The sequence below is a fragment of the Caretta caretta genome, chromosome 2 (genome assembly GCF_965140235.1).
Source record: "Caretta caretta isolate rCarCar2 chromosome 2, rCarCar1.hap1, whole genome shotgun sequence".
In the NCBI taxonomy this organism is placed as follows: Eukaryota; Metazoa; Chordata; order Testudines; family Cheloniidae; genus Caretta; species Caretta caretta.
In genome coordinates, this window is record NC_134207.1 from 222,189,065 (window position 1) to 222,211,739 (window position 22,675).

Below are 22,675 nucleotides of genomic sequence, written 5' to 3' on the forward strand. Positions count from 1 at the left end.
ACTAGGTAGAGGTGTAACCCTCAGCTAACAAATGTAACCATGTCACCTGTAGTAACCTGGAAAAAAGACCCATCCTCTCATCAATAACTCCAGAGTGGGAGGTGGCTACACTTATATCAAAGATATAATGAAAACCATATGCCACATATCAGTTTCTGCATACAGTGTACACATATAGCATAATGATGAGTTGAAAAAATGCCACATTTAATCAAAAAATATATAGTTGCAAAATAGAGGTATTAAAGTTATTTTTAAATATGAAACAGGAAGAGCCACTTGCTCTAATCCTTATTGAGGAATGCCACTGCTCTCTACTGAGGGCAGCTCAGAAACGGAGTCTGTGACACTACACCCTAATTAAGACTCTTATTTAACTCAGGCCATATCTACACTACCCGCCGGATTGGTGGGTAGTGATCGATCTATTGGGGATTGATTTATCGTGTCTAGTGTAGACGTGATAAATCGATCCCTGATCACTCTGCCGTCGACTCCGGAACTCCACCACTGCAAGAGGCGGAAGCGGAGTCGATGGGGGAGTGGCCACCATCGATCCCGTGCCACGAGGACGTGAAGTAAGTGATTCTAAGTCAATCTAAGATACGTCGACTTCAGCTACGCTATTCTCGTAGCTGATGTTGCGTATTTTAGATCGATCCCCCCCACTAGTGTAGACCAGGCCTAAGATTATATTATGGTACCTCCTTAACTGGGCCCAATCCAGATGGGGACATATTTGGTCACTTGGCAGCTCCACTCAGAATGTCACCTCAAAGATAATGTCTACAACTATCACAGCAATGTACCTCCTCTGGTGGTATACCTCCCAATGTGAAAAATTTCAATGATGGCCTGGTGCTCTAACAAGGGGATCAGTACATCAGCGTAAAAGTAATATTTGAGGTGAACACACCGTGGTGTGGCCAGAAGGAAGGTACCAAGGGGATCTGTCATCATCTTTATCATTGGTAACCTACCTGGTTAGCCAAGTATATATATAGGGTGACATATATCGGAAGTGGCCAGTAATGCAATGACCAGATATCGATATATTTTTATGGTCAATTCTAGTGTACTGTCACATTCAATTTTGTTACACCCAACAGGCATTTATACTCACATCTCGATTGGGCAGGTGGTGCTTCCATCAGTCATCTAGTATATATAAGACACATGCTTTAAACATACAGTGAGGCCCTAATTTATGTGATAGGGTTCATTAGCAATCACCCTGTCAAGGGGAGGCCTGTAGCCAGTGGGCCAGCTTACTTGTATTATATTCACTGCTTTGTTATTCTGTTTTATTATATTTAGTAGTAATGCAAGGAACCTACAGGCTTTTATTCTGTAAGATTTAGCTTTAGCAGATGGCGTGAGGCTTGAGGCCTATAACCTTTGGCATAGGTAAATTTAAGTAACTCATAAGTTATAGGAAACTGAAAGTAGCATGCAAGAGGGGGAATTTTGTCCAGAATACCGACATCAGCCACCCACAGAACACAGCTGACACCAGCATCCGGAAGGTTCCAGACAGAACAAAGGTGCCATGACAACAAATTGACGGGTATGCTAATAGGGTAACATCGTACATACACCAACCTATAGAAAATGGATACCTTAAGGGAAGGAAATACAAGTAAGGACCTCTATTAAATATGCATTGGACATAGCAGCGTCAGCGTAACCTACTATAAAAGTAACATCCTAGGGACAGCAGAGGTAGAGAGATGGAAGTTGGAAGGGTCCAGAATGATGGTCCCCCGGGAAGATGAGGATGATGACGGTGATGAGAAAGATAATGGCTAAGTATGTAAGATAACGGTTGAATATGTAAGATAATGGTGAAGTAGGTTAAGAAAGATAAGGGTGTGAGTGTGGCCATCCAAATGTACTTTCTGGATTATCTCTATCTGTCTTATTGAGTTTCAGTGTGTGGATAACTTTGCTAAAGTATTAATAAATCATATATTTGTATAAATATATATAAAGAGTTCCTATGGTGTGAGTGTTGCACCTGTGCACATTGGGGTTCTCAAATTATATGATAATTTTACAATAATCTTACTGGGCCTGATCTTGTGACAAGAACCTGTTAATCCACAAGTTACAATTATATATACCCAATTTTGGGTCAGACTACAAAGGTGATCAGGAACAGTCAATGTGGATTTACCAAGGGCAAGTCATGCCTGGTCAACCTGATTGCCTTCTATGATGAGGTAACTGGCTCTGTGGATATGGGGAAAGCAGTGGACATGATATATCAGTGGTTCTCAAACTTTTGTACTGGTGACCCCTTTCACATAGCAAGTCTCTGAGTGCAACCTCCCTTATAAATTAAAAACACTTTTAAATATATTTAACACCATTATAAATTCTAGAGGCTAAATGGGGTTTAGGGTGGAGGCTGGAAGCTCACGACCCCCCATGTAATAACCTCGCAACCCCCAGAGGGGTCCTCACCCCCAGTTTGAGAACCCCTGTGATATATCTTGACTTTAGCGAAGTTTTTGATATGGTCTCCCATAGTATTCTTGCCAGCAAGTTAAAAAAGTATGAATTGGATGAATGGACTATAAGGTGGATAGAAAGCTGGCTAGATTGTCGGGCTCAACGGGTAGCGATCAACCGCTCGATGTCTAGTTGGAGGCTGGTGTGACGCACTCTATATGATTTTATAAAAATATGCTAATGAGTGTGAATATAATGTAACTGGAATATACTTCATGCAAAAGGTCTCTTGTAAGGTATCATTACAAAGCTTATAATCTACTGTGTGTGGTCATCCTATTGTATAAATGTATCACTCTTGTATCTGAAACTAGAAATATGAAATATAACTCTGAGGGTCTATTGTAATTATGCAAAGTGTGGGCCATTAATGGTGGTTTGGAATCTTGATGGCTCCCATCAACCAGGACAATTGACTGTGGATGGCTCTGTTTGCAGGGAGGCTTTCCTGTGAGTCAGGCTGAGAGGAATGAAGGCTTGGGGTCTTACAGTAACATGTGATCATGTCACCTGAACTGGAATCCATCTTTAGCCTGGTGTTTTTCCATTGAGAAGGAGGGGTGGGAACCCAGAAGGACAAAGGATTCCTGCCTTATGCAAAAGATATATAAGTGGGTGGAACAGAACAAGGAGGAGACCATCATGAGAAATCCCCTAGCTACCACCTGAGCTGGAACAAGAGCTGTACCAGGGAAAGGATTGTGCCCAGACTAGGAAGGCGTCCAGTCTGTGAAAGAAATTTATTGAAATGTCTCTAAAGGTGAGATTTTATTTGTATTCAGTTTTATTACTGTACTAGACTTAGACTTGTGTGTTTTATTTTATTTTGCTTGGTAATTCTCTTTGTTCTGTCTGTTACTGCTGGGAACCACTTAAATCTTACTTTCTGTATTTAATAAAATCACTTTTTACTTATTAATTGACCCAGAGTATGTCTTAATACCGGGAGAGGGGGCTGGGGGGGGGATCAGCTGTGCATATCTCTCTATCAGTGTTATAGAGGGCAAACAATTTATGAGTTTACCCTGTATAAACAAAGGTATATCTAAAACTCTGAACCCTGGGATATGTTTTTTGGCATGACATATCATTTGTATTGCTTAAACACTTTTCCCATTTTTCTGTGGTATTTTGTGAATCCAGGGACAATTTTGCATCTGTCATTTGTGATAATAAAATATTATGAAGTTTGTTGTTTTTTTTTAAATCTCATACAATGCTTTTACGATACATGATGTTCTAATTATTTTCTTAATGCTCTTCTATCTGATGTTGTTTTGTACTAGTAAAATGATACATTAAAAAACTTTCTAAATAACTGTTTCTTGTGTTGTAAGTGTACAATATGATCAGAAATTACTAGTAATAAACCTGTCACACAAAGATAAGGTGATGGAAAAGAAATGAAGTACATTGTACTGATTTTCACTACACATTTTTCAGGGGATCAATGTCCCTACTCATGGAATCTCAAATCCTCGGCCTCTTCTATGGAGTGATCATTTCTTTCTGATCTGTGCAAAATCCTTTCTGAGTTTTCCCAAGCACTAAATTCCCATACTGTGATGGTCTGTACCGCTCTCTTCATCCCTTGAACACTATTATAATAATCTTTGTACAAGTGTGCTTTGTGAGGTATCATTTGAAAACTCATAACTCACTGGTCAATATTGTCCTGATAAAATATGTGTGACAACATTGTATATAAAGTTATAAGATCCCACTGTATGGCATTACCAAGACATATTCCAAGTCTGGGGAGCGGCCAAACCAGTTCCTCAGAGACAAAGGGCAAGCTGATGCCAGTGTAAACAAGGTCAGATGGACCATCTTCTGCTAAATGGCTATTCATTGGCAGGAAAAGGAACATGGCCCAAAAAAATCTACATCTTAAAAAGAAACAGTTTGGGGTTCCTGTCCATACAAACTTTTTGTCTCCTGAACCTCAGCTGGAGATGCTTCTCAATGAAGGGAAACAACTATCAGAAGGGAAGGCAGGCATCCCAAATCATTCTTCCCTTTCTCTCTGCCCACAACACCTGAAGAACAAAGGAAGCAGCATTGGACTGGAGGAGGGATTCTGACTGAGAGAAGTTCCAACAGTGTAGGGCTGCTAAAATGTGGTGAAAGAGACCTTGCTTTGAATTCACTCAAGTTTGTTAAGTTAGACATTAGTTGCATTTTACTTTTATTATTCTTGTAACCAATTCTGACTTTTATACTCATTATTTATATTCTCTTAAAATCTATCCTTTGTAGTTAATAAACTTGTTTTATTGTTTTATCTAAACCAGTGTGTTTGAATTGAAGGGTTTGGGAAACTCCATTTACGATAATAGGATTTGTGCATATTATTTTCTCTTAATACAATGATAGATTTTATATGAGCTTGCATTGTCCAGGAGAAAGCTGGGAAGTACAAGACACACATTTCTAGGGAAAGTCTGAGATTGGGAGTTTGCTGGTGTCTTTCTGCTGTGTAATTCAAGAGTGGCTGGCTACAGCCACTACAGACAATATAACTGGGAGTATCTTACATGCTGGAGGCTGTGTGAGAGCAGACCAGGAGTGGTTTCTCTCACAGAAAACCAATGTAAAAGGCACCCCACGTTAGAGAGCTGAGAGGACACAGCTATTAATTGGTCCAGATTGTACCCTGGTATGTGACACATACCCATCCCTTTCACTTATGAGCAGTTCTGTACTTCACCATTTTTTTGTTGTTGTTGCTTTTCTTTAAACATTCACTTCCAGAAATTGCTTTTACTAACTAACATCCCAATCCTGCAAACACCTATATGCTTAACTTCACTTCTCATGGTGTTACAGTTAAACCCATGTATTTGCAGGATTGGGACCTACAGGACTTGATCATGACTAATGAGAGAGTAAAATGTGCTGGGTTTATGCGTGATGCGGTGTACAATCCCTAGTACAATCCCTTCTTCGCACACTGCGATTGGGACGGGGCACAGCCATGCTGCCTGGCACATTTCACCCTCCTGCTCACATATAAGAGGGGGCGCATAGTAGTTCAGCTGAGATTGCTTTCCCTCCTGTGTTGCTACCCATGCAATCAATACGCACTGCAGGGGGGTAAAGGAAGGGTCTTGTGCACTTTTGCCTGCAGTAGCTGGGCCACATTTTGGCCCTAAACCCACACTTATCTTAAGGGAATCATCTTAGTTTTTGGAGCTAGTGACTAACTGAAAGAGATTCTAATATGATTTTATTTGCAATCTGTTTGATTGAGATACCACTACAGAGTAATTCATGTCTTTAGTATTCCTAGGTACTATAGCAACATGCTTATCAGAATTGTTTGGAATATTAAATCCTATTAATCTGATGATCAAAATATATATATATATATAACTCTTCTGCCAGGTGGAGTCAATGTCTCGGGGTTTCTCTTAACAGCACAAAATAGAACTAGCTTGAGCCCCTTCCCAGAAATCTAGGAAAAGTAAACATCACCCCCGGGCAGTGGTACCTCTAAGAAGCAATAGTTCCCCCATTCGCAAGCAATTAAGCAGTGCATAACAAAATAAAACATATTCAAAGGAGAAAAGGGAACCCAACATTAACACCACAACCTCAGTTCTAAAGCATGTGACTACGGGCAAATATCCACCCCAGAGTGCATTGGGCAGTGCACTTTGCCTCAGTTTCTCACCCAGCGACGTGAAAATCCGACTAACAAATGTCCCTTAACATGCCTTCTCGCTCCGCTGCATGCCACACCGTTGGCTGTCCTTGGTTAGCAAAGACCCAGAGTTCAGAGGTGTGCTCACCTCCCACCTCTAGGGGGCCATTGAAAAATGTCTCTGCTGCTCCCACCTCTCCAGCTTGCTCACTGCTGCCACTGTCTCTCTGCCGGCATTGGCCACTGTTCTTTGCTGCTGCTGCTGCTAACCACCGTCTCTCTGTGACATCGTGTTCCAAGATTCTGCCACTTAGCCCAGCTCTTAGTGATTTCAGCAGGTAGAGGGGAACCTCACTACCAGTGCAGTTTCTGTGTTGTCTTGTGCTGCAACACCGTCCCCCCGCAATGTCTAAGGTTTTGGCCTTGGACCCACCTAGGAGTGATGTCAGCTCCAGGAATCACCAACCAGGAACAAGGGCCATCAGTTGAGCCTAATCAGTTCTGCCTTTAAATGCCGCAGAGGAATAGGTCCAATGGTGTCTAGGATTCTTTTGTCAGAGTCCACACCCCCATGTAGAAACACCCATCCCTATCCAAGTCCTCATCACTGGGATTTGGCATCCTTACCTCCTGCTTAGCAAATGAGATTCACTTAGGGGTGTCCCCCCTCAATCAGGGCATGCTAAGCACAGTTCTGCTGCCTTTTACTCATACAATAAGGACAGCAACATTTCATTACCCCTGCACTAAAATACTAGAGTGATTTGCAACCCCGAACTAGCGCAAATTGATCATTTTGGCAAAGCAGATCCATTTTGCTGTGCACCAAGGCAGAGTAGGCATGTCTATGCAAAGAAGGCCTGCTCCTGAAGTCTCTTCCCCCAGCACATCACTAGCTGTCAGGGGAGACCTCATTCAGTCCCGGCTTGCATATAATCAAAGAAAAGGTTTAGGTTAAAAAAAGAAATAGATAAATTCATGGAGGAAAGGTCTATCAATGGCTATTAGCCAGGATGGGCAGGGATGGTGTCCCTCGCCTCTGTTTGCCAGAGAGTGGGAATGAGCAACAGAAGATGGATCACTTGATGATTACCTGTTCTGTTCATTCCCTCTGGGGCACCTGGCGTTGGTCATTGTCGGAAGACAGGATACTGGACTAGATGGACCTTTGGTATGACCCGGTATGGCTGTTCTTATGTTCTTAACAAAACGTCTCAGATCACAATCTGAAGCAAAGATAATTTTGCTGTATTGCATAATGTTCCAGTAATCAGGATAATTTTGGAACTGATCTATTCTTATTTGACATTAGTAATAAGAGATGTAAGGACTATGCAAGTGTCAAGGCTGATTCCCCACTCTGGCACTCTAAGTGCAGAAGGTGGGGGCCCGCAAGGATTCTAAAAATTAATACTGGTCACTCCAGGCTTGTATTAAAATTGCAAGGTTACAGCTTCTCTCTGACCTTGGATAGGTAGATGCTGCCACCACCCAAATGCAAAACCCATTGGAACCCAGGAAGGCGCACTTGGGAATTCCTTCCTGTGGGGTACCCTGAAGCCCTTTCACCCCCACTCTGGGGAAGAGCTGAAAAGGGGTGGGGGGGGGGGGATATCAGCTGTTGCCACCAGCTAATTAAACAACATGTGCACAAACCTCTTAAGACACAAAAATCCAATCCTGTTCTTAAAAAAGGTAAATCTGATGAATTAAAAAAAAACCAAACATCTGGGAACTTAGGCTTTTGCTAGATTTAAAAAAAAAACAACTACAAGGATTAAGCACCAAGAATAGCTTTCTTGAGGTCCAGTTTAAAGATTACAAGCAAAACAAAAGCACCTAGGGTTAGCATAGAGGAGTCCACAAGCCAGAAAGAAATAAAAAGAGATAAACCTAGTCACGTCTTCCTAGACATTTCCTGATCTACTTACATACCTGGGGTTCAAATGAGTAGTTTCTAGGTATGATACTGAGGATTTTTCATACCTGGCCCCATGCTTCTTACAGCATAACTGCAGCCCTGTCTGCCTCTCCCCGGAGAACAACCCAGACAAAAGGGGAGTCATTTTTCAATGTTAAAAAGTTTTAGCTTTCTCATTGGCTCTTTTAGCCAGGTCTCCACTCACTTCTGTTTACCTATGCACTGCAGTGAGACTTTTTAACCCTTTATAGGTAGAGCAATTAGAGAACAGCTACTAAGAGGGATTTTATAGCTACTGGCTGGCTGGGTGTCCATAAAAGGAGCTCTCCCTCACCCCCTTCATTTATCACAGCAAGTCTTACATATTTTCTTTTTAAAACATGTGTCCTTTCCATCCACTTCTCTGAAGCACAGTATTCTAGTTGTAGTTTTCATCTTTTTATCAAATAACTTCTGAAGGATGCTACACATTGTATATAGATTATTGATTTCATATAGATTATTGATTTAGCAACAGACTATTTCAACCTTCATCAGCATGTGTCATTGCCCAAACAGGCAAACACAGTAGGTTCTACCAACCAGGCATTAAAAGAGCTAGATTCTACTCTGTGACATGAACATTACTCCAGAGTAATTTCACAGGAGTCAGAGGACTTACTTGGGATTTACAGAAGAGAAAATGAGATCAGAAACTGGCTTGACAACACGCTCAGTTCATTTGAGTAAGAGGTACAACTGGATTTATTGAAATAAAGGGTTTACAATGCAATTTGTAAGCAAGAAATGTTTCTTGTTTGAGGTTCTTCCTACTATCTGGACTGAAACAGTTCCCTTTTAAGTCAATAGGAGAATTTCCATTGACTTTTGTGGGAGTTGGAATGGACACTGTGGCTCTACACTCTATGAAAGTAGTTTCAATGCATGGCATAAACACCTACATTTGCAGAAGTTTGAGTAAATAGGCTCCACTGGAGACATGAATCAATGAACAAAGGTGCAACTTAGTAACTGAGTCGCTCAGCGGTGTCAAAGAAGCTGGCCATATGGTAGGTGACCCTGTACCTCAGGGACACTGATGGAGTGATGTGTTCTTCGTCACAGGATTTTAAAATCACTGATGTCCCTGTCTAATTAGAGTGTTCATCTGCTCTTCATTTGATGGACTATTCCATTTTAAAATATAGATTAGTGTGGAAAATTCATATGGTCAAGAAAGAAGAACAAACATTTCTGTTAGGCAAAACATGTACAAGCTTTACAGAAAAATGGGCCAACAGTGTTCCTTTATCGCTCAGTGCTTCATTAATAGCTCTGTGTGGATTTTTATTACAGAAATACAACAATCAAATAATAACGATATCACTTTGTTCTTTTGATGCTTTTCATCTGAGAATTTCAAAATTCATTAAAAAGATTGGCAAATGCAATTCCAGCCGTCTCATTTTTATGTCAGCTTGTGAGGAAACAGATGTTGTCAGTAGCCTGCTAAGAGTCCCAAATTATCAAAATTATTTTTTTGTTTTAGGCATATTGTGGGGATGGGAGGGGGAGGTTGATGGAAATTGAAATGAAACAGGCAGCATATATTAGAAGGCCTGAGAAAATATCTTCAGGTAGATTCTGACTGAACTAAATTTAATGGTTCAGCTGTATGCACCTAGAAGTCACTAACATGTCGCCTTGCACATATTCAGACATCTGGGGCAGTTTAAGAGAGGCTATCCATTGTTTGTTACTTCTAGCCATCTTGCAATCCAAAATGAAGGTACATTTAAGGATTTTAAGGAAATATTTACTAAGCAAAGGAAAACATTCACAAAGTATTGTTAAAATGTTAAAAACATCAAGTGCAATTCCTCTATATTTATTTTGGATCACGTCTGGCAAAATTCATCACTGACTTGTCCTATTTAGATAACTTAAAGGGACAATATCGATATAAATATTGGTTCAGAAATGCAGATGGTGTAAACTAGCAAAGCTCTACTGAAGTTAACGGAGCTACAGTTTACAACTGATCAGGACTATTTTAAAATAGTGTCTATTAAAACTGGTCAAATTGATTTGAATTTTGGTGAACATTTTTCTCAACATCTTGAATTTTGAGGGAGGAAAAGGGAAAATTTTCAACAATATATTTACAATTTCTCCCCAGTTTTTCAACCAACTACAAAGCCTATCAAAAATTTTCAAATAGCAAAATGTTGATACAGACGCTCCCCGGGTTACGCAAGATCCGACTTACGTAAATCCGCACTTACAGAAAAAGTTCGGTAAGCTAGAAATAGGAGGGTTTGTTTGGTTTTTTGTGTGTGTGTGTGTGTGTGTGTGATGGTTGGGTATAAGTTTCTGACTTACACAAAATTCAAGTTACGCAAGGCTTTCCGGAACAGAATGATTGCGTAAGTCAGGGAGTGTCTGTATTGTGAAAGTTCAAATTTTTAAATGTTGACAGAAGAAACACAGACCAGCTCTAATATCTATTTAGCATCTCTGCCCTAGGATAGCTGTTCTCTATACTTCAGATCTTTTTATTTTGCTCTGACATGTAGCTTTGGAACCTGCAAATCTCAGGCCAATGGATTTACACAGGGATGAATCTCAATAGTTACATAGTGTTTTGAACACCCTTGTAAACAGCCTGGGAGAATGCATATGGAGCACAGCCTCCAAGTCTGAGCTGCTGCTTTCTAAAGTTTTCTGGTGCTTTTCCACGAAAGGACAAGCACATCTGTTCCTATGAAAGCCATGGAGCACAAAGAGACATTCAGACCAGAAACACCTCTTCCCTATGTGATTGGAAGGAGGGGTAGCTGGGGAGGTGCCATTCATTAGTGAGGTTGCTATTGCAAGAAGTATCCCTACAAAATGTTATTGCCACAGTGAGGTGAGGGACTAAGGGCATGGCTACACTTGCAGATGTAGAGCGCTTTGAGTTAAATCAGCCTTTGTAGAGAGCAGTAGGGAAAGCGCTGCAGTCTGTCCACACTGACAGCTTCAAGTGTACTGGCATGGCCACATCTGCAGCACTTGCAGCAGCATTGGGAGCGGTGCATTATGGGCAGTTATTCCAGCATGCAAGTGGCTGCAACGTGCTTTTCAAATGGGGGTGGGGATGGAGTGTGACAGGGAGTGTGTTGTGTGTATGTGGGGGGAGAGAGAGTGGGTTTTGGGGGGGTTGAGAGCATGTCAGCATGCTGTCATGTAAGTACAGACAGCAGCAGACCCCCCTTGCCCTCCTGCCTCTCTCTCTCACACACAGCATTCCACACTAATGGTTGCTTTGTCTCAGGGCAGATAAGCAGCTGGCTGTCAGAAACGGAGCTTTCCAAGGGCATTTCTGCATTCCTACAGCCGATTCCAAACAATGACAAGAGTGGCTGCTTGACTTAAGGGGATTATGGGACGTTTCCGGAGGCTGATCAGAGCGCAGTAAACCAACACCTCGTTCACACTGGCACTGTGGCGCTCCAGCGAGGGCGCAGCAAATGTTATTCCACTCGCCAAGATGGAGTACCAGCAGCTCTGTAGCCGCGGAGTCAGAGCACTCTACATGCCTTGCCAGTGTGGACGGGTAGTGAGCTAATGTGCCCAAGGCTCCTTTATTGAGCTGTAACTCGCAAGTGTAGCCAAGCCCTTAGTCTTTCTGTTAAAACACTGGAGTGGGAATCAATTCCTATGTCTGGAATAGCCTTCCTGAATGACCTTTGCTAAACCACTTGATCTTGGTGTGCCTAGGTTCCCTACAGATAAAAACTCTGTGTGGAACCAAGAATAAAAATGTCTGAGTCTCACACTCATGCAGAGTGGGACACCAAATGGTAGTACAAAGGGGTGGAGGGGAACACATCTGCTCTCTGGCAGCTGATTTGCCCTAGATGCTGAAATGAAGAGATTGCAGGAGAATCTCGGCTTCTATTTATTTTTTTTTAAAGTAAATTTCTAGCCCTCATGGTTTCAGAGAAAAGCTGGCAAACATGGAGTGAACCTAAAAGGCTTGGAAACCAAAAGAAAAAGACCCCAATGTTTATTATTTTAAAATCTCATGATTTTTATCTCGTGATTTGAGGGAGGCCTGTCTGATGCTTTTTGAATAGTTGCAGGTTAGCAAAACTGGTTGTGCCTGTTTCCCTTGGGGACATGTAGTTTCCCTCATTGCTTTTTAATGGGAAATCTTTGACCATTTCTTACCATTGGAGACAGGGCTAAGATTCCCCCAAAGACTTGGACACCTAACTGCCACTTTAGCTGCCTAAATTCCAGAATCAGGAATTCACAAATCCCCCACTCAGATGCCACCAAACCTTGTGGGTGCCTAAACTCCCCCAGCACCTCAATTTTTTCAGTAGAAGTTCCCTAGGTGTATGTGTGCCTGCGGACTGGTGCCTCAGGCTAGGTGTCTGCCTAAGCCCCGGTCTACACTACAGAATTAGGTAGACGTAAGGCAGCTTAGGTCAACCTAACTCTGTAAGTGTTTACACTAAAATGTAGCTCCTGCCGATGTAACTTGCCCACTACACCGACTTAATAACTTCACCTCTGTGAGGGCATGTCTACACTATGAAATCAGGTCGAATTTATAGAAGTCGGTTTATTAGAAATCATTTTTATATAGTCGATTCGGTGTGTCCCCACACAAAATGCTCAAAGTGCATTAAATGCATTAACTCGGTGGAGCGCTTCCACAGTAACTGAGGCTAGCGTCGACTTCCGGAGTGTTGCACTGTGGGTAGCTATCCCACAGTTCCTGCAGTCTCCGCTGCCCATTGGAATTCTGGGTTGAGATCCCAATGCCTGATGGGGCAAAAAACATTGTTGCGGGTGGTTCTGGGTACATGTCATCAGGCCCTCCCTCCGTCCCTTCTTCTGTGAAAGCAACGGCAGACAATCGTTTAGCACCTTTTTTCCTGAGTTGCCTGTGCAGATGCCATACCATGGCAAACATGGAGCCTGCTCAGCTCACTGTCACCGTATGTCTCCTGGGTGCTGGCAGACGTGGTACTGATTGCTACACAGCAGCAACAACCCATTGACTTGTGGCAGCAGACGGTGCAATAGGCCTGAAAACCATCCTCATCATGTCTGAGGTACTCCTGGCCGCCTTGGTAAGGTCGGTAAGAGCGCCTGGGCAGACATGGGCGCAGGGACTAAATTAGGAGTGACTCGACCAGGTCATTCTCTTTAGTCCTGCAGGCAGTCCTATTGTACCATCTTATGGTGAGCAGGCAGGAGATGAGGATAGCTAGTAGTCCTATTGCACCATCTTCTGCCAAGCAGCCAGGAAGATGTGGATGGCTTACAGTCCTACTGCACCGTCTGCTGCCAGCCAAAGATGTAAAAGATAGATGGAGTGGATCAAAACAAGAAATAGACCAGATTTGTTTTGTATTCATTTTCTCCCCCTCCCCCCTGTGAAATCAATGGCCAACAGTCGTTTTGGTGAGGTCTGTCAGGGGCACCTTGAAAACTTTAATGGAGATTCAGTCCTGCCTGAAATACCAGAGGGATGGATAGCTTAGTGGGTTGAGCGTTGGCCTGCTAAACCCAGGGTTTTGAGTTCAATCCCTGAGGGGGCCATTCTGTGTGACAGTTGTTTTTGTTTCTTGATGTAAAGCCACCCCCTTTGTTGATTTTAATTCCCTGTAAGCCAACCCTGTAAGCCATGTCGCCAGTTGCCCCTCCCTCCATCAGAGCAACGGCAGACAATCGTTCCGCGCCTTTTTTCTGTGCAGACGCCATACCATGGCAAGCATGGAGCCTGCTCAGATCACTTTGGCAATTAGGAGCACATTAAACACCACATGCATTATCCAGCAGTATATGCAGCACCAGAACCTGGCAAAGCGAAACCGGGCAAGTAGGCGACGTCAGTGCGGTGAAGAGAGCGATGAGGACATGGACACAGACTTCTCTCAAAGCACCGGCCCTGGCAATGTGGGCATCATGGTGCTAATGGGGCAGGTTCATGTGGTGGAACGCCGATTCTGGGCCTGGGAAACAACTGGTGGGACCACATAGTGTTGCCAGTCTGGGACGATTCCCAGTGGCTGCAAAACTTTCGCATGCGTAAGCGCACTTTCATGGAACTTTTTGACTTGCTTTCCCCTGCCCTGAAGTGCATGAATACCAAGATGAGAGCAGCCCTCACAGTTGAGAAGCGAGTGGCAATAGCCCTGTGCAAGCTTGCAATGCCAGACAGCTACCGGTCAGTCGGGAATCAATTTGGAGTGGGCAAATCTACTGTGGGGGCTGCTGTGATGCAAGTAGCCAATGCAATCAAAGGTCTGCTGATATCAAGGGTAGTGACCCTGGGAAATGTGCAGGTCATAGTGGATGGCTTTGCTGCAATGGGATTCCCTAACTGTGGTGAGGCAATAGACGGAACCCATATCCCTATCTTGGCACCAGAGCACCAAGCCGGTGAGTACATAAACCGCAAGAGGTACCTTTCAATAGTGCTGCAAGCACTGTTGGATCACAAGGGACATTTCACCAACATCAACGTGGAATGGCCGGGAAAGGTACATGACGCTCACATCTTCAGGAACTCTGGTCTGTTTCAAAAGCTGCAGGAAGGGACTTTATTCCCAGACCAGAAAATAACCTCTGGGGATGTTGAAATGCCTATAGTTATCCTTGGGGACCCAGCCTACCCCTTAATGCCATAGCTCATGAAGCTGTACACAGGCAGCCTGGACAGTCATCAGAAGCTGTTCAGCTACAGGCTGAGCAAGGGCAGAATGGTGGTAGAATGTGCATTTGGATGTTTAAAAGCGTGCTGGTGCAGTTTACTGACTCGGTTAGACCTCAGCGAAACCAATATTCCCACTGTTATTACTGCTTGCTGTGTGCTCCACAATATCTGTGAGAATAAGGGGGAGACGTTCATGGCGGGGTGGGAGGTTGAGGCAAATGGTTTGGCTGCTGGTTATGCGCAGCCAGACACCAGGCCGGTTAGAAGAACACAGGAGGGTGCGGTGCGCATCAGAGAAGCTTTGAAAACCAGTTTCATGACTGGCCGGGCTACGGTGTGAAAGTTCTGTTTGTTTCTCCTTGATGAAACCCCCCGCCCCTTGGTTCACTCTACTTCCCTGTAAGCTAACCACCCTCCCCTCCTCCCTTCGATCACTGCTTGCAGAGGCAATAAAGTCATTGTTGCTTCACATTCATGCATTCTTTATTAATTCATCACACAAATAGAGGGATAACTGCCAAGGTAGCCCGGGAGGGGTGGTGGAGGAGAGAAGCTCTGGGAGGGGTGGTGGAGGAGGGAAGGACAAGGCTACACAGCACTTTAAAAGTTTAAAACTTTAAAACTTATTGAATGCCAGCCTTCTGTTCCTTGGGCAATCCTCTGGGGTGGAGTGGCTGGGTGGCCAGAGGCCCCCCCACCGCGTTCTTGGGCGTCTGGGTGAGGAGGCTATGGAACTTCGGGAGGAGGGTGGTTGGTTACACAGGGGCTGTAGCGGCGGTCTGTGCTCCAGCTGCCTTTCCTGCAGCTCAACCATATGCTGGAGCATATTAGTTTGACCCTCCAGCAGCCTCAGCATTGAATCCTGCCTCCTCTCAACACGTTGCCGCCACCTTTCAGCTTCAGCCCTCTCTTCAGCCCGCCACTTACTCTCCTCAGCCCACCACCTCACCTCCAGGTCATTTTGTTCTTTCCTACACTCTGACATTGTCTGCCTCCACGCATTCGTCTGTACTCTGTCAGTGTGGGAGGACAGCATGAGCTCAGAGAACATTTCATCACGAGTGCATTTTTTTTGCCTTCTAATCTTCACTAGCCTCTGGGAAGGAGAAGATCCTGTGATCCTTGAAACACATGCAGCTGGTGGAGAAAAAAAAGGGACAGTGGTATTTAAAAAGATACATTTTATAGAACAATGGGTACACTCTTTCAGGGTAAACCTTGCTGTTAACATTACATACTTAGCACATGTGCTTTTGTTCCCAGGTTGCATTTTGCCTCCCCCCACCACGTGGCTAGCAGCTCCCCCTCCCCGTGGCTAACAGCGGGGAACATTTCTGTTCAGCCACAGGCAAACAGCCCAGTAGGAATGGGCACCTCTGAATATCCCCTTAAGAAAAGCACCCTATTTCAACCAAGTGACCATGAATGATGTCACTCTCCTGAGGATAACACAGAGAGATAAAGAACGGATGTTGTTTGAATGCCAGCAAACATGTACAACAAAGCATTGCAGTGTAATGATTCCCGAGTACGTGCTACTGGCTGGAGTGGTAAAGTGTCCTACCATGGTGGACGGAATAAGGCTTCCCTCCCCAGAAACCTTTCGCAAAGGCTTTGGGAGTACATCCAGGAAAGCTGCAAATGCCAGGGCAAACTAATCATTAAACATGCTTGTTTTTAAACCATGTATACTATTTTAAAAGGTACATTCACCAGAGATCCCTTCTCCGCCTGGTAGGTCCGAGAGGCAGCCTTGGGTGGGTTGTGGGGATACTGGCTCCAGGTCCAGGGTGAGAAACAGTTCCTGGCTCTCGGGAAAACTGGTTGCTTGCTTGCTGTGAGTTGTCTACAACTTCATCATCATCTTCCTCGTCCCCAAAACCTGCTTCCGTGTTGCCTGCATCTCCATTGAAGGAGTCAAACAATACGGTGGGGTAGTGGTGGCTGAACCCTCTAAAATGGCATGCAGCTCATCATAGAAGCGGCATGTTTGGGGCTCTGACCCGGAGTGGCTGTTTGCCTCTCTGGTTTTCTGGTAGGCTTGCCTCAGCTCCTTAAGTTTCACGCGGCACTACTTCGGGTCTGTCAAGGTTCCTTCCCCACTCTGAACTCTAGGGTATAGATGTGGGGACCTGCCTGAAAAACCGCCTAAGCTTATTTTTACCAGCTTAGGTTAAAACTTCCCCAACGTACAAACTATTTTACCTTTTGCCCTTGGACTTTATTGCTGCCCCCACTAAGTGCCTAACATGGAAAGAGCCCACTTGGAAACGTCTTTCCCCCCCCCCCTCAAAAAAAAATCCTCCCAAACCCTACACCCCCTTTCCTGGGGAAGGCTTGATAAAAATCCTCACCAATTTGCATATGTGAACACAGACCCAACCCCTTGGATCTTAAGAACAATGAAAAAGCAATCAGGTTCTTAAAAGAAGAATTTTAATTGAAGTAAAAGAATCAACTCTGTAAAATCAGGATGGTAAATACCTTACAGGATAATCAGATTCAAAACATAGAGAATCCCTCTAGCCAAAACCTTAAGTTACAAAAAGACACAAAAACAGGAATATACATTCCATTCAGCACAACTTATTTTATCAGCCATTTAAACAAAACAGAATCTAACGCACATCTAACTAGATTGCTTATTAGCCCTTTACAGGAGTTCTAACCTGCATTCCTGCTCTGGTCCGGGAAAAAACAACGCACAGACCGAGAGAACCCTTTGTCCCTGTCCCCCGCCCCCCCAGCTTTGAAAGTATCTTGTCTCCTCATTGGTTATTTTGGTTAGGTGCCAGCGAGGTTATCTTTAGCTTCTTAACCCTCTACAGGTGAAAGGGTTTTTTCCTTTGGCCAGGAGGGATATAAAGGTGGTTAGCCTTCCCTTTATATTTATGACAGGGTCCCTTTTATGGCCTCTGTCCTTCATGCCCTGGGAGATTTTGACAAATGTTTTGGCATTTCAAAAACTGGAACGGAGTTCTGATAGCACGGATTCCTCTCCCCATACAGCGATCAGATCCTGTACCTCCCGTTTGGTCCATGCTGGAGCTCTTTTGCGATTCTGGGACTCCATCATAGTCATCTCTGCTGATGAGCTCTGCACTCACCTGCAGCTTGCCACCGCTGGCCAAACAGGAAATTGAAATTAAAAAGTTTGTGGGCCTTTTCCTGTCTACCTGGCCAGTGCATCTGAGTTGAGAGTGCTGTCCAGAGCAGTCACAATGGAGCACTCTGGGATAGCTCCTGGAGGCCAGTACTGTCTAATTGCATCCACAGTACCCCAAATTCGACCCAGCAAGACCGATTTCAGCGCTAATCCCCTTGTCGGGGGTGGAGTAAGGAAACTGATTTTAAGAGCCCTTTAAGTCGAAAAAAAGGGCTTTGTCGTGTGGATGGGTGCAGGGTTAAATCGATTTAACGCTGCTAAATTCGACCTCAACTCCTAGTGTAGACCAGGGCTGAGAGGCGCAGGGCTCAGGTCGATGTAGTTAGGGCGAGGTGGTCCTCAGCGTAGGCACGGCATTGCTTACACCAACTGTTGCTGCCTTTCAGAAGCCGTCCCATAACGTACCCTAAAATGCGTGCCAGCGCTCCTGGCGAGGACGGACATCGCCGACACCAGGAGCCTAGTCTGGACGTGTAAAAGCGATTCAATTACTGCGGAGGCTGGACGTCGAGTTAATTCTGTAGCGACTTGCCCCAAGTTCCTGTGTGAATCTCGCCCAGGGTCTTTCTCCTGCGGCTGGTGTTTGCTAGGCTGGAGCTAGGAGCGACCCCTCGCCCGTTCTCTCCTGCGGAGCGTCGTCTGTCCCCGTTGCCAGCCCTAGCTCAGGGCTATCCCGGAGGCAGGGAGCTCAGCCCCGGCAGGCTCCCGGGCGGCAGGGCGAGGCGGAGCGAGCGAGCGGCGGAAGGCGGAGTTCCTGGCGCCATTAGCGGCCCCGAGGCTCTCGCAGCTGGGAGGGGAGGATTAGTGGCCGGGGGCGGAGCTCTGGAGGCCGTCGCTGCGCTGCAGAGCTCGCTCAAAGGCGGGAGCGCTTGGTCCGCTTTGCGAGGGGGGGGCAGAGAGCTTCCTCCAGCGCGGAGCCATGGGGAAAGTGTTGGTGCTCGCCCTGGCCGGGATACTTGCAGCCCTCCTCGGGGAGAGGCTAATGGAGTTGCGGTAAGTGGCTCCAGCCCCACCTCAGGGAGCTGGCCCGAGCCGGGGCACCTTCGTCAGCTTTGTCCCATGGAGAGACTGGCGAGCTCTTAGGAGGCACGGGGACGTCCTGGGTCTGTGCGTCTAGCTCGTGCTTTCCTGCCCTAATGGGGGCAGGCGGAGGGGTGTTTCAACAACACAGCGTTCACGGCTTGAAATAGAACGGCCACGGGTGGGGAATCGAATTAGAAGTCACTCCGGTTTAGTGGGAGCTCTTTGGTCCCTCACGTTCTGACGAGCGCACCCCTTATTGCCCAGGGTTCTTTCCCCTTCTGCACGGGGAATGCAGAGCAGAAGTGCCATGAAGAGAAGGCTCGATTGTACATTCCTCCCGTGCCCTCATCGGCTGGCAAAGCTTGCCCGCGGGGTTCAGGCTGAGTGCAAAGCTGGCAGGAGCAAAGCGGCTCAGGACGGAAGAGCCTGGCTTTGTAGATCCTGGATCGCTGAGCAACTGAGATTACATAGCTGTTTAAAAAAGTGGTTGTCTGTCTTCCCAGGGGATTGCAGTTCATCTCGTTGTTTAGCATGGCATGCAGCTTTAGCAAAAGCCTGCACGTACAGAAATGCCACTGAATTTGTCAGAGGAAGAGAGGGGTTAATGAAAACTACCCTATTATCCAGCGGATGTAATCGGAGCGCTTGCTTTGTTTGCTCTTGTATTGGTCGTTCTAAGTCAGGCTTGAAACTAAACTTCAGAAATATTCGCCTCAGATAAATCAGATTTACAGTAGGGTGATGTCGTAGCTGGGTATGTCAAATCCTTTGCTAACTCGAGCTAACAGGGTCTGTGAAGTATGAACTTTAGCTTTGTTTACCTGTCTGTTCCTCTTCCAACAGAGATAACGACTGGGGGTATGTTGACACAGCTTCACACAATTTCACCAATCACTCATTTAAAAAAAACCCTGTTTTGTTAAATAACTTCAATTGCAAAAATAAATAACTTTATTTTTTTTTTAAGCCAGAATTTGTGAATAAACAGCCACTAGCAAACCAGTTTGTGTACTAGGTGGAACTGGAACCAGTATACTTTCAGTAAGGGAACAGTCAGTTTCAACTTTCAGAGGAGTTGTTTTGAATAGTGAGATGAATACTAAAGGGAATCAAACCCTATTAAACCCTAGAAGTAGAGAGTACATATAGAAAGGCTAGTCAATACAATATTACAGAAGTAGCTTCTCTAGAAACATAACCATGTAACTTTAAAAGCGGCAAAGAGTCCTGTGCTCCAATACGTCTATTAGTCTGTAAGGTGCCACAGATCCAGACTAACATGGCTACCCCTCTGATACTTGATAGCATGTAACTTTAGACTAGAAAAGTGAATGTGGAATTACTTTGTTAGGCGACAGTGGAGTCATTATGCTGATAATAATGAGTGATGTAAAAATATTTTCAAGACATCAAAGTAACAACATCGAAATGATTTAAATTTTAGATCTAACATGGCTAATTACAAAAAAACTTTTTACTGCTTACTTTTGTACAGGGTAGAGTGCAATACAAGTGTATTAAGAGAAGTATTATGTTTTGAACTAAATTCAGCTTAGCACTGATCCTACCACTAGTCTGAACACTAATTGGGAAGTTTATTGGCAACAAGAAACTGATACTGTTATGTCTCACAATATAGGGATCTTGATAAAGTTCTAGCATTCTCAGTTTATTTTTTGGGTGAGCTGTTTCAGAGCATAGTAAGTAGCAGGCCCCTGTCAAAAGCTGAATAAACAGGATTGAAATAATATTGAAAACTGGTAAAATAAAATTATATGCTAGAAATAGATCAAACTAAAAGCACTTTGTGAATATTCTATTTAATTTTTATTGTATTTTTATTACTTTTTTTCTGGTGTGTGGATGTGCTGCTTTATAAGCCTGCTACATTGCAACCTTGCTAATACATCAGTACTAGTATCTGGAAATGTACAACTTCAGATAAGAGTTGAGATTAGTGTCTAGTTTCCTCTAATATGTACTGGAAGGAGGAGATTGGAAAGTGAGATTTTTTTTTCTTCTTGATATCTCTCCACACCTGTCCCCCACTCCAAAAGAAAATGAAAATTAAGAAGTTCTCTATAGCTTTGCTGCTGTTCACATTAATCCCTTGAGTTCTGGCACATTCTGGTCTGGTTATATGATACTGAAAAGGGTCCTGTCAATGTCTGTCTTTTTTTCAAACACATTTAACAGAATTTCTAATATTCCTGGAGGTGAAAAGTGATTAATTTTTTACTAAATTGGTTTATGTATCATATTGTATTGCTAATATCTACAGCAATGGAAGCAGCTTATTCACATCCTATCTCTGCTGTGGGGTCTGAACATAGTAAGAGTTCACAGTATTCATAGACTTTTGCCTCCACTTCTTAAAAGAACAATTCTTGATGTAGCTGAACTGCTATATTTTCAGATATGTGATTGTTAAAGGCATTGACACTCTTCTTCTTTTCCTCTTGTTCTTATTATGCTTTAGTTTTAAAGATTCATAATAATAAGGTCCTGATCCAATGTCCACTGAAAATAATGATAAAGCTTCCATTGACTTCAGGACAAAGTTAGCATCTGCCAGAAGACTTGATGCAGAGAGTGTACTTTGAAAGCTTCTATAGCATTGAAAATGTGTTGTAGTTTTTAAACCATTTTTGTATTCCTCAGATGTAGAAGAAATAGATCTCAAGCAAGAAACTCTTTAAAACCAGTAGAAATGCTGTGATTGTCACACGAGGACGTTCAATGTTGCACTTTTTGTGTTGATAGTGGTGGGGTAGGGGTTGGCTGGGAGTGTGTCCTAAGTTGTGGTTTTTTGAGAAGTTTCCAAATGAATTTCCTAAAGAGATGAGGATCAGTTTCTCAGTTATAAATTTTGAGACATTAGTAGAAATGATAATATCCTTGAAGCCCAGGTTGCAAATTTCATGTGTCAACACTAAAGTTTTGCCAGCATTGATTCTAGTATACAACTGTTGACATTAGTGTCGCTAGAACATGTGAAAGCGTCGCTGCCTTTGCTGATGCCATGCATCCTCCCTGTGAGAGGTTGCATCAGCAAAACCCACAGAGCAGGAAGCATAGGCATCCACCACACCAATGTTTGTCTCATTTTCTTGCAGGATGTTTTTGCAGTGCATTGTGGGTTACCAGCATTCTCAGGGAATTATGGCAACTTGGGGCCAAGTTTCCAAAGTCTTTGTTCCATCTCACAATCTTTTTTCACACTGTTATTAAAATACCCTCTGGTCTTCCCATTGCTTTTCAATTTTCCTGCTATGTCACTGGGAGAAGCATAGATGCTGAAGAGATTAGAGGAATTTTCATTGTTTTAGAGACTGAGTGAGTAATTCTTCTGTATTCTGAACTTCAGCTACCACCACTAGTAGTCCTACAGCAGAAAAAATGAGAATGACAGTCCCCAGTTGCTTCAGGCATTCACTGACCAGTTACACACAGTGGAGAAATGCATCCGTACCTGTGAAATGAGAACCAAGTGGTGGGATTGGATAATGATGCAAATCTGGATGATCAGCAGTGGCCAGAGCACTTTTTGGACGTGGAAGGCCATGCTCCTGGAGGTGTGTGCCATCCTTGCCCCAGTCCTCCAGCTCAGGGATACAGAATGGGAGCTGCATTGACAGTGGAGACACGAGTGGTGATTGTGCTCTGGAGGCTTGCAACTCTGGGCTGCTATTAGTCAGTAATCAATCA

The 22,675-nt window shown here is 44.0% G+C and overlaps 1 protein-coding gene across 1 annotated transcript in view; it reads left to right on the top strand.

The window, feature by feature from the left end:
- Positions 1-18,746: 18,746 nt before the first annotated feature.
- Positions 18,747-22,675, top strand: part of LOC125631452 (serum paraoxonase/arylesterase 2) — a 46,433-nt gene continuing 42,504 nt past the window's right edge. The window contains exon 1 of the mRNA XM_048838204.2: positions 18,747-18,937. Coding sequence (XP_048694161.1) covers positions 18,864-18,937 — 74 coding nt within the window. The 5' untranslated portion in view covers positions 18,747-18,863. The remainder of the gene's footprint in view (positions 18,938-22,675) is intronic.